Source organism: Salvelinus sp. IW2-2015, linkage group LG4q.1:29, assembly GCF_002910315.2.
Source record: "Salvelinus sp. IW2-2015 linkage group LG4q.1:29, ASM291031v2, whole genome shotgun sequence".
In the NCBI taxonomy this organism is placed as follows: domain Eukaryota; kingdom Metazoa; phylum Chordata; class Actinopteri; order Salmoniformes; family Salmonidae; genus Salvelinus; species Salvelinus sp. IW2-2015.
The window spans coordinates 30,306,311-30,319,585 of record NC_036842.1 but is presented as its reverse complement, the minus strand read 5'-3'; the positions used below and the strand labels follow the sequence as shown (position 1 = coordinate 30,319,585).

The window sequence follows — 13,275 nt, the reverse complement described above, 5'->3', positions numbered from 1 at the left end:
TGTGTGTGTGTGTGTGTGTGTGTGTGTGTGTGTGTGTGTGTGTGTGTGTGTGTGTGTGTGTGTGTGTGTGTGTGTGTGTGTGTGTGTTCCTGTATGCCTGCCTACGTGTGTTCTTCCACATGCCTGCATATGTGTGTGTGATATGTGTAGTTACTCACTGCTCTGTGAGGTTGCTGATGTATTCCTTTGTAGAGTTGTCCTCCAGTAGGTCCATCAGTAGAGAGTAGGTCTGGTTGGAGGCCATGAACGCCTTGGTAGCTATAGACTCTATACGACCAGACATCTCTGTGTGGCTGACAGATAGAGAGAAAAACAGATAGGGTATTAGATATATGGGCCTGACAACCACACCTGGGTTCAAAAAGTATTTGTTTGACTTCAGCTTGGTTGATCTTGTCTGCCGCAATGGAACTGAATAGAACCAAAAATGCAAGCTCAAACCCTGCCCATCCTGGCACTCCTGGCACTCCAATTATTTGACAAAAAAACAACTGGTCTGCTGAGGAGAAGTCAAATGGATTCCAGCTATTGAGTCAATCTCTCCATTTCCTCTCACTAGACCTAATGTATTTCTTCTGCATAATAAGGTTTTGTATTGTTGTCATTGATTGAGGGTGTCTGTGGCAGGCCAGCCATTGTGCGACTGACAGATGGAAGAGGCAGGGCCTACATTAGGGGAGATGACCTTTGTTTGCCATAATTGGCCACTTAAAGTCTATTGAACTCCACTGACTTACCTTTTCATAAGGACCTCTGATTGGTTCACCGCTGAGTTCCATCGGTTGGGCACCGGTGGCACCTCGAAAGGAATGACCTTTGGAAAAGCATAGAAAAAATGTATGAAATGAAAGCGTGCAGAGGTGGCAGGCTAGCAGACAAAGGAAAACTGTCTGAGGACAAGGTGCTACACATGCTCTGGATAGGATGTGACGTCAGTTGATTTAAAACCTGAATCGTGACCATGCACAGTTATCAGCTAACCTTACATGACCCCAGGACCAGTGTTAAACTCACAGAAAGTAGACTGACTCAATAAAGTCATTTCAGGAAGTCATACTGAAGGCTCCAACTACAGCACATATTCACTCACTAACGTATACAGAGTCAATGTTTCCATTTACAAGTCGTAGTGCATAAATGTTGACTATTTCACTGTGTGACATTTATTTTGAGAAAGTGCTAATAAAATAGAGGAAAGTGAATCACAGTATATGACACGCAAAGATGTTCTCTTCCTATTTCAGAGCCGTTCTGCTTGTTAATGTGGAATTGCAATGCTCTGGCTCCAGGTTTGCGCGCACACACACACACACACACACACACACACACACCTGTCTCTTATACACATCTAGATGTGTATAAGAGACAGCACACACACACACACACACACACACACACACACACACACACACACACACACACACACACACACACACACACACACACACACACACACAGCCAAAACAAGCGCTCTCATTTCCCCAAAACCACATAACATGGCAGCCATATTCATAATAGATTCCAAGCTGCTGCTAGTGAGCATGGAGCGACTGGGAAAAGCTTGAGCTGTGGGTGCAGAACAAATTGTTCATTTCATTTGAGCGTCAGTCAGAGAAACTGTGTGCTCTCTCTTTGCTCTCTCTCCATGGTAGGGATATGGAGCTTCAGAGGGAGAAATACTGCACTTTAGCCATCACTGTGGATCAATACATTACACCTCTACTGAATCATCAGTATCCTTCCCAGGATAGAAAATGCCAAAATACTTGAAATGGACAAATGACTATCTACCTCGTCAGCATATATTGTGTGAGCTCTACTGTATACATGTGAGCTCTACTGTATACATGTGAGCTCTGCTGTATATGTGTGAGCTCTGCTGTATACATGAATGTATGATACTGCTTATTATAATAAGATAAACTATAGTTATGACTGCTTCAAATGATTCAACAGCAGGCATCGATGTGTCAGAGACAGTGGCTGTGTCCCAATAAAATCCCCTTTCTACTGAAATGTGCACACGTTCACTACTTCCCACAAAAACAATAGCCTTGGATTGGTGGAGGATGGCTAGTGTGAGTTTCCACCATATTTCTTATGCCAGTCATTTACTTTCAAATCAGTGAAGGGAAGTGAACAAGTGCACACTTTGAGAGGAAGGAGAAATACAGATGTAGGATCTTAATTTGACCATCCTGTTTCAGGATTTAATAATTGTAGTGTATTTGAGGTTTAAAAAGACTTCTGAAGTTTTTAATTTCTACTTTGAAATTTCAGACAATTTTCCCTTACGAAAAATGTATCAACCCCTACAAAAATGTTGATTAATTAAAATAATTATAAATCACATTTCCTGTTGCTGTAGGATCATTTTCTGGCTGTAGCAAACTGGCTTAATATCCGACAACTGTAATTAGGACATAGCCAAAGTGAGAGTAAATGTCCCACTGACCATGTTGTCCAGGTCCAGTGTTGCCTGCTTCAGCTGTGTCTGTGCACTTCTGACCACTGATACAGCGTCAGCAAGGGTACTACACAATGTTCTCCGCCTGTTCTCATTCCCCTCCTCCTTTTTCTCCTCCTCCTGCTCTTCCTCCATGCTGGCACTACAGTGCATAGCTGGGGTAACATGGTGCAGCTGGGCTGAGAGAGTGTGTGTAGACGTCTCCACGAGAGCAAACTGTTTAACCAAGGCTTCCTTTGCCTCTGCAGAGAAACACAAAAACACTGATGTGAGAGAAAAACACACAGCATGGATCGTTACATGGATCCTTTTAATTCCATTTCAATGTTATTGTTATTTAGGACACAAGTACTGCCAGCCCCTTTATAGTAGGACTTTATAGTGGAACTTTTGCGTTTGATTTTCTTTTCTTTAAAAAAACGTTTTATTTAACCTTTATTTAACTAGGCAAGTCAGCTAAGAACACATTCTTATTTACAATGACGGCCTACATATGATCATGGATTGCATGTGGTCAGTCGTCAATTCTCAGACTGAATTCACTGTTTGTGCTAAAAACGCTCTCTGTATGTCCGGGTGCCTTTGGTTATTGTTGTAGCTTTATGGTTAAGTTGTTTATTGCAGTGTGCCTCGCTGGTGTGACCTTCTGGCTCTATCTGTGAGAGGAGGGTGTTTACTGCATCCTCTGTGGGATGTTATCCTGCGTTTATGTGTCTGTGTCCGTCTCTCTCTCTCTCTCACTCTCTTGCTCTCTCTGTGTGTGTGTGTGTGTGTGTGTGTGTGTGTGTGCGTGCGTGTATGTACAGTACCAGTCAAAAGTTTGGACACACCTACTCATTCAAGGGTTTTTCTTAATTTTTACTATCTTGAAGGAGTTCCCACATATGCTGAGCACTTGTTGGCTGCTTTTCCTTCACTCTGCGGTCCAACTCATCCCAAACCATCTCAATTGGGTTGAAGTCGGGTGATTGTGGAGGCCAGGTCATCTGATGCAGCACTTCATCACTCTCCTTCTTGGTCAAATAGCCTTTACACAGCCTGGAGGGGTGTTGGGTCATTGTCCTGTTGAAAACAAATGATACTCCCACTAAGCACAAACCAGATGGAATGGTGTTTCGCTGCAGAATGCTGTGGTAGCCAGGCTGGTTAAGTGTGCCTTGAATTCTAAATAAATCACAGACAGTGTCACCAGCAAAGCACCACCACACAATCACACCTCCTCCTCCATGCTTCACGGTGGGAACCACACATGCAGAGATCATCCGTTCACCTACTCTGTGTCTCACAAAGACACAGCGGTTGGAACATAAAATCTCAAATTTGGACTCATCAGACCAAAGGACAGATTTCCACCAGTCTAATGTCCATTGGTCGTGTTTCTTGGCCCAAGCAAGTCTCTTCTTCTTATTGGTGTCCTTTAGTAGTGGTCTCTCTGCAGCAATTCGACCATGAAGGCCTGATTCACGCAGTCTCCTCTGAACAGTTGATGTTGAGATGAGTCTGTTACTTGAACTCTGTAAAGCATTTATTTGGCCTGCAATCTGAGGTGCAGTTAACTCTAATGAACTTATCCTTTGCAGCAGAGGTAACTCATGAGAGCCTGTTTCATCTCAGCGCTTGATGGTTTTTGCGACTACACTTGAAGAAACTTTCAAAGTTCTTGAAATGTTCTGCATTGACTGACCATCATGTCACGAAGTAATGATGGACTTTCATTTCTCTTTGCTTATTTCAGCTGTTCTTGCCATAATATGGACTTGGTCTTTTACCAAATAGAGCTATCTTCTGTATACCACCCCTACCGTGTCACAACACAACTGATTGGCTCAAACGCATTCAGGAAAGAAATTCCACAAATTAACTTTTAACAAGGCACACCTGTTAATATAAATGTATTCCAGGCGACTACCTCATGATGCTGGTTGAGAGAATGCTAAAAGTGTGCAAAGCTGTCATCAAGGCAAAGGGTGGCTACTTTGAAGAATCTCAAATATCAAATGTATTTTGATTTGTTTAACACTTTTTTGGTTACTACAGAGCAGTGTAGCCTTTTTAGCAATGTGGCAGTGTACCAGCTTGCTGTGGAGAGCGGTCGGACAGGCATAATCCTGATTAGAGTTCTCATCATAATGAAGAAGAGGGATTCAAAATTCGCTAGCTGCATGTCTGTCATACAAACAGGGATTAAGATGGTCACACACAGTTCTGCCTGCCTGCTATGAACTGTATTGTTGGAATTTAGCCTCCATTCGGTCTATGTCAATGAGCCTGTAAGCCTTTTATGGTACTTTTTCCCCTCTGCTCATAAGATAATGAGAAAGTCAGCATGTGTGGAGAGAAGATTGTAAGGCTGGTTGACTCCTGATACATGCTGATTCTGTCTCTTTCCATCCCATTATGTTTGGTTTTATCATTATATTGTTGTGTTACATCTTTAACAATGTCAAGCTGAACAGAGTCAGCTAGGCATGGACAGTCATTCCGGGTGCAGCTCGGTGTCCGCTATTCTAGGTATACTAGACAGTATAGTATGGGATAGCGTGATGCTATTGTTATCTACAGTATGAGCTAGGCCATGTGTCAGGTATAATGGCCAAATAGGAGCACAGTGGTAAACAGCATTGGCAGTTAGATTTCTGCTGATATGTCCTGATTGGTTGAATGAAAAGGACAAACTGTTAGAATGTTTTCTGATTGGTCGTGTGGAATGAGTGGGTGGCTGATGATTGGTTACCTTGGATAGCCAGGAAGTCCTCCAGCGCATTGGGCAGGCTGTCCTCCCCCTGATGCCCACGCTCGTGATGCTGTCGCTCATGAAGCTGTCGCATGTGATACTCGCGCACATGATGGTGGTGCCCGTAGCCACTCCGGCAGTCGAAGCGTGCTAGGAGATTCTCCAAATCCTGCAACCGAGCCTTCAGCCTCCCTGCCTGTATAGGAAAACACCAGAACAGCAGACAATGGAGGATTTGTGGGAGAGATTGTCAATGATAAAAAATATATAAAGCCAGGCCTCTGTGATTAAACACATTACTGGCTGGGGTGCCAATCTGCTACACAATTCTGCTATTAGCTTTGCCTGCAGAGAGCAGCCACTGTATAGAGTGTGGAACATACTGTATGAGACATGTATTTGGTGCTAATCTCTGGAGACATGAGAAAGAAACTGGATCATTAAAGCAACTGTCTGCTTTCCAAATGGCACCCTGTTCCCTATATANACATGTATTTGGTGCTAATCTCTGGAGACATGAGAAAGAAACTGGATCATTAAAGCAACTGTCTGCTTTCCAAATGGCACCCTGTTCCCTATATAGTGCAGTGCACTACTTTTCACCAGGGCCCATAGGGGCACTATATAGGGAATAGGGTGCCATTTGGGATACAGATCAGCGTCTATTTCTGTAGCTGTTTTTGTATCAGTGACTTCACATTGACTTCAGTCTGATTTATTATTTATCTTGGTTTTTGAAAAGAGGACAGATGGCCACCATTGTTAGATTACAAACACACCCTTGGGTAGGAGTTTGAATAGACTTACTAATTGTTGTTTTGGAGCTAATTTTATTATGCAATGGCGATGGACCGCGACGGATGGCTATTTAACCAATCTGATGGCCTTGAGATAGAAGCTGTTTTCAGTCTCTTTCCCAGCTTTGATGCACCTGTACTGACCTCGCCTTCTGGATGGTAATGGGATGAACAGGCAGTGGCTCGGGTGGTTGATGTCCTTGATGATCTTTTTGGCCTTCCCGTGACATCGGGGTGCTGCTAGATGGCTGGAAAGACCAGGCAGTGTCCCCCCGGTGAATGTGTTTGTGCAGACCGCACCACCCTCTGGAGAGCCCTGCGGTTACAGGCGGTGCAGTTGCCGTACCAGGCAGTAATATAGCCCGACAGGATGCTCTCAATGTGCTCTCGTATTAAAAGTTTGTGAGGGTCTCAGGGTCCAAGACCAAATTTCTCAGCCTCCTGAGGTTTGAAGAGGCGCTGGTTGCGCCTTCTTCACCAAACTGTCTGTTGTGGTGTGACCATTTCAGATTGTCAGTCATATGTACGCCAAGGAACTTGAAGCTTTTCACCTTCTCCACTACAGCCCTGTCGATGGAATAGGGGCGTTCTCCCTCTGCTGTTCCCTGAAGTCCACGATCAGCTCCTTCATTTTGTGACGTTGAGGAGAGTTATTTTCCTGCACCACTCCTCCAGGGCACTCACCTCCTCCCTGTAGGCTGATCCGTCATTGTTGGTAATCAAGCCTACTACATTCATCCACAAACATAAATTTATTCAGTCTGGATAGCTTAAGCAGTATGTAGATGCAAGCCTTGTCTTTAAGATCCTGCATGGTGCTTGCCCCTCCACCCCTATGCCGGCATATCATGCCTCAAGGAAAGCACCTCCATGATAACAAGGGCAGTAACTAGAGGGGTAAGAGGCACTGTCACACCTTCTTCACGTCTGCGCGTGTTTGGACCATCTTTAAGCCTTAGTGATTGGAGGAGGAACGAGCAACTCGAAGCTCTCGACCCGCTCCCCTGCGTGTTGCTTAGGGCACAGCCATCATAGTTAAAGGTCTTACCTACCTGGCACTCATGAGAGTATTTGAAACCCCTTCCCCCCTTGCCTCACTGCCACAGTTAAATTACTGTAAATTCTTTACTATAAAACCCATAAAAACATTTTCACACATTACGAGGTTCCCTTAAAACCCCCCCCCCCCCCCCCCCCCTCCGCGCTGTTGGTTATTGACCCATCGCCATTGCATAAAAAATTAGCTCCAAAACAAACAATTAGTAAGTCTATTCAAACTCCTACCCAAGGTGTGGTTTGTAACTCTAACAAATGGTGCCATCTGTCCTCTTTTTCAAAAAACAAATAAAAATAAAATCAGACTGAAGTCAATGTGAAGTCACTGCATACAAAAACAGCTACAGAAATAGACGCTGCATCTGTATCCCAAATGGCACCCTATTCCCTATATATGCCCCTAGGCCCTGGTGAAAAGTAGTGCACTGCACTATATAGGGAACAGGTGCCATTTGGAAAGCAGACAGTTGCTTTAATGATCCAGTTTCTTCTCATGTCTTCCAGAGATTAGCACCAATAACATGTCTCATACAGTATGTTTCCACACTCTATACAGTGGCTGCTCTCTGCAGGCCAAAGCTAATAGCAGAATGTGTAAGTTCTGTAAAGTAGCATCCTTGTTCTTGCCTAAAGTAGTTTGTGTTTTCTCTCTCTCTCTTTTCTCTCTCTGACCGCTGGCTTTCTGGCACACCTTCATCCCTTCTACAGACAGCAGAGAAAAAAAGGTGGAGAGAGATAGAGGGACAGTAAAGAAACAGAAGAAATCCTCTCCTTTTCCTCGCTTGTGCTGTATGTTCCTTTTTCCTGGAAGGGTATTAAAACAAGATACACTATTTGTCTTAATATTTTGAAGTAGCATTAATGTGGTACTTGGCCTAGATAAAACGTGATTTTAACCTTGGCGGGGCTGCAGTGAATAAATGAAGGGTATTATTAGTTTTTGTAAATTAACCTTTATTTAACTAGGCAAGTCAGTTAAGACAATTCTTATTTACAATACATTCCTACCTCCGGCAAACCAGACAACAGTGGGCAAAATTGTGCATCACCCCATGTGGCTCCCAATCACGGCCGGAGTGTTGATACAGGTCCTGGAATTTCAAAACCTAGACTGTAGTGACACCTCTTCACTAGATGCAGATGCTTTAGATCGCTGTGCACTCATTTTTGGAAGTGCCATCTGCCACCAAACTCTGCTCACCTGCAGTGCTTAGCCAGCGACACATACACACACTCACCACAACAGTTTGAGCTGCTAATTGCACTATCCTGAGAGGGCAATTTATATAAGGGAACAGGGTTGCCATTGTGGAAAGCAGACAGTTTTGCTTTAATGATCTCCATTTTCTTCATGTCTCCCAAGATTAGCACCAAAACATGTTCTCACTACAGTCATGTTCCACACTCTAACAGCTTGGCTGCTCTCTGGCAGGCAAAGCTAATAGCAAGAATTGTGTAAGCAGATTGGCACCCCCCCCAGCCAGTTAATGTGTTTATCACAGAGGCCTGGCTTTTATATATTTTATCCATTGACATTCTCCCACAAATCCTCCATGTCTGCTGTTCTTTGGTGTTTTCCCTATACAGGCAGGGAGGCTGAAGGCTCCTCGCTTGCACGAGATTTGGAGAATCTCTTAGACCTTTCGAACTGCCGGAGTTGGGCTACGGGCACCACCCCATTTCCATGTCGCGAAGTATACATGCGGACAGGCTTCTATGAGCGACAGCATCACGAGCGTGGCAATCAGGGGAGGACAAGTCACTGGCCAATCGACTGAAGGAACTTCCTGGCTATCCCACCGCAACAATCTAGTCCAGCCACCACTTCGAGTTCCAGCAACGCACCAATCAGTAACAAGCATTTCTAACAGTTGTTTTGGTCCCCTTTTTTAATTTTTTTTCTATAACCCCAATTTCAGGAAAATCACAACAGACAAATCTAACTGCCAATGCCCCTGTTTTACCTACTGTGCCCTATTTGGCCATCACCAACTCTAGATACCTAGAACAAAGCCTAGGCTCACTCGTACTTGTAGATGACATCAATAGCCATTCATCGCTATTCCCATTACATCATACTGGTTCTACCAATCGTGAACTATAGAATAGCGAACACACGAGACTGAGCACCCGGAATGACGTTATGCCTAGCTGACTCTGTTCAGCCTTAGCATTGTAAACAGATGTAACACAACAATATAATGATAAAACCAACATAATGGGATGGAAAGACAGAATCAGCATGTATCAGGAGTGCAACCAGCACTTACAATCTTTCTCCACACCATGCTGACTTTCTCATTATCTTATGAGCAGAGGGAAAAAGTACCATAAAAGGCTTACAGGCTCATTGACAATAGACCGAATGGAGGCTAAATTTCCAAGCATACGATTCATAGCAGGCAGGCAGAACTGTGTGTGACCATCTTAATCCCTGTTTGTATGACAGAACATGCAGCTAGCAATTTTGAATCCCTCTTCTTCATTATATGAGAACTCAATCAGTATTATGCCGTCCGACCGCTCTCCACAGCAAGCTGTACACTGCCACATTGCCTAAAAAGGCTACACTGCCTTGTAGTAACCAAAAAAGTGTTAAAAACAATCAAAATACATTTGATATTTGAGATTCTTCAAGAGTAGCCACCCTTTGCCTTGATGACAGCTTTGCACACTTTTAGCATTTCTCAACCAGCATCATGGAGTAGTCGCCTGGAATACATTTATATTTAACAGGTGTCGCCTTGTTAAAGTTAATTGTGAATTTCTTTCCTGAATGCGTTTGAGCCATCAGTTGTGTTTGACACGTAGGGGTGGTATACAGAAGATAGCTCTATTGGTAAAGACCAAGTCCAAATTATGGCAAGAACAGCTGAAATAAGCAAGAGAAAATGAAAGTCATCATTACTTCGTGACATGATGGTCAGTCAATGCAGAACATTTCAAGAACTTTGAAAGTTTCTTCAAGTGTAGTCGCAAAAACCATCAAGCGCTGAGATAAACAGGCTCTCATGAGTTACCTCTGCTGCAAAGGATAAGTTCATAGAGTTAACTGCACCTCAGATTGCAGCCAAATAAATGCTTTACAGAGTTCAAGTAACAGACTCACTTCAACATCAACTGTCAGAGGAGACTGCGTGAATCAGGCCTCATGGCGAATTGCTGCAGAGAGACACAACTACTAAAGACGACCAATAAGAAGAAAGAGAACTTGCTTGGCCAAGAAACACGACCAATGGACATTAGACTGGTGGAAATCTGTCCTTTGTCTGATGAGTCCAAATTTGAGTTTTATGTTCCAACCGCTCGTGTCTTTGTGAGACACAGAGTAGAGTGAACGGAATGATCTCTGCATGTGGGTTCCCACCGTGAAGCATGGAGGAGAGTTGATTGTGTGGTGGTGCTTTGCTGTGACACTGTCTGTGATTTATTTAGATTCAAGCACACTTAACCAGCCTGGCTACCACAGCATTCTGCAGCGAAACACCATCCACTGGTTGTTGCTTAGTGAGTATCATTTTTTTCAACAGGACAATGACCCAACACCCCTCCAGGCTGTGTAAAGCTATTTGACCAAGAAGGAGTGATGAAGTGCTGCATCAGATGACCTGGCCTCCACAATCACCCGACTTCAACCCAATGAGATGGTTGGTGAGTTGGACCGCAGAGTGAAGGAAAAGCAGCCAACAAGTGCTCAGCATAATGTGGGAACTCCTTCAAGATAGTAAAAATTAAGAAAAAACCCTTGAATGAGTAGGTGTGTCCAAACTTTTGACTGTACGTACATACACGCACGCACACACACACACCACACACACACACACACCCACAGAGAGAGCAAGAGAGTGAAGAGAGAGAGAGAGACGGACACAGACACATAAGCGCAGGATAACATCCCACAGAGGATGCAGTAAACACCCTCCTCTCACAGATAGAGCCAGAAGGTCACACCACGGAGGCACACTGCCAATAAACAACTTAACCATAAAGCTACAACAATAACCAAAGGCACCCGGACATACAGAGAGCGTTTTTAGCACAAACAGTGAATTCAGTCTGAGAATTGACGACTGACCACATGCAATCCATGATCATATGTAGGCCGTCATTGTAAATAAGAATGTGTTCTTAGCTGACTTGCCTAGTTTAAAAAAGTTAAATAAACGTTTGTTAAAGAAAAGAAAATCAAACGCAAAAGTTCCACTATAAAGTCCTACTATAAAGGGCTGCCGTACTTGTGTCCTAAAATAACAATAACATTGAAATGGAATTAAAAGGATCCATGTTAACGATCCATGCTGTGTGTTTTTCTCTCACATCAGTGTTTTTGTGTTTCTCTGCAGAGGCAAAGAAGCCTTGGTTAAACAGTTTGCTCTCGTGGAGACGTCTACACACACTCTCTCAGCCCAGCTGCCCCATGTTACCCAGCTATTCACTGTAGTGCCCAGCATGGAGGAAGAGCAGGAGAGGGAGAAAAGGAGGAGGGGAATGAGAACAGGCGGAGAACATTGTGTAGTACCCTCTTGCTGACGCTGTATCAGTGTCAGAAGTGCACAGACACAGCTGAAGCAGGCAACACTGGACCTGGACAACATGGCAGTGGGACATTTACTCTCACTTTGGCTATGTCCTAATTACAGTTGTCGATATTAAGCCAGTTTGCTACAGCCAGAAAATGATCTACAGCAACAGAAATGTATTATAATATTTTAATTAATCAACTTTTTGTAGGGTGATACATTTTCGTAATGGAAAATTGTGTCAGAAATCAAAAGTAGAAATTAAAAACTTCAGAAGTCTTTTTAAACCTCAAATACACTACAATTATTAAATCCTGAAACAGGATGGTCAAATTAAGATCCTAACTCTGTATTCTCTCTTCCTCTCAAACGTGTGCACTTGTTCACTTCCCTTCACTGATTTGAAAGTAAATGACTGGCATAAGAAATATGTGAAACTCACACTAGCCATCCTCCACCAATCCAAGCATTGTTTTTTGGGAAGTAGTGAACGTGTGCACATTTCAGTAGAAAGGGGAATTTTATTGGGACACAGCCCTGTCTCTGACACACGATGCCTGCTGTTGAATCATTTGAAAGCATTCATCAACTATAGTTTATCTTATTATGATAACGCAGTTATCAATACATTCCATGTATACAGCAGACTCAACACATATACAGCAGAGCTCACAGTGTAACAGTAGAGCTCACTGTATACAGTAGACTGCACACATATATGCCTGACGAGGTAGATAGTCATTTGTCCATTTCAAGATTTTGGGCATTTCTATCTCCTGGGAAGGATACTGATGATCAGTAGAGTGTTAATGATTGATCACAGTGATGCTAAAGTGCAGTATTTCTCCTCTGAAAGCTCCATATCCCTACCGCATGGAGAGAGAGCAAGAGTAGGCACATCAGTTTCTTCTTGACTGACGCTCAAATGAAGAAACAATTGTTCTGACCCCACAGCTCAAGCTTTTCAGTCGCTCCATGCCACTAGCAGCAGCTTTGGAATCTCATTATGAAATATGGTGCATGTTTATGTGGTTTGGGAAATGAGAGCGCTTGTTTTGGCTGTGGTGTGTGTGTGTGTTGTGTGTGTGTGTGTGTGTGTGTGTGTGTGTGTGTGTGGTGTGTGGTGTCGTGTGGTAGTGTGGTGTTGTGTGTGTTGTGTGTTGTGTGTGTGTATTTGTGTTGTGTGTGGTGTGTGGTGTGTTGTGTGTGTGTGTGTGGTGCGCGCAAACTGCGAGCCAAGAGCATTGACAATCCAACATTAACAAGCAGAACGGCTCTGAAATAGGAGAGAACATCTTTGCGTGTCATATAACTGTTGATTCACTTTCCTCTATTTTATAGCACTTCTCAAAATAAAATGTCACATCAGTGAAATAGTAACATTTATGCACTAACGATTGTAAATGGAATCTTGACTCTGTATCGTTAGTGATGAATATGTGCTGATATTGGAGGCCTTCCAGAATGACTTCCTGAATGACTTTATTGAGTCATGTCTACTTTCTGTTGGTTTAACAACGGTCCTGCGGGTCATGTAAGGTTAGCTTGATAAACTTGTGCATGTCACGATTCAGGTTTTTAATCCAACTGACGTCACATCCTATCAGAAGCATGTTGTAGCACCTTGTTCCTCAGACAGTTTTTCTTTGTCTGCAGCCTGCCACCTCTGCACGCTTCATTGTCATACATTTTTTCTAGCTT

General features: G+C 43.4%; 1 protein-coding gene across 1 annotated transcript in view; it reads right to left on the bottom strand.

Annotated features, from left to right (window-relative positions):
• Positions 1-13,275, bottom strand: part of LOC111960892 (laminin subunit gamma-3-like) — a 258,280-nt gene that overhangs the window by 30,978 nt on the left and 214,027 nt on the right. Inside the window, 4 exon segments of the mRNA XM_070442778.1 lie at positions 159-293; positions 738-814; positions 2,456-2,709; positions 5,202-5,397. Of these exon segments, the coding sequence (XP_070298879.1) occupies positions 159-293; positions 738-814; positions 2,456-2,709; positions 5,202-5,397 (662 nt within the window).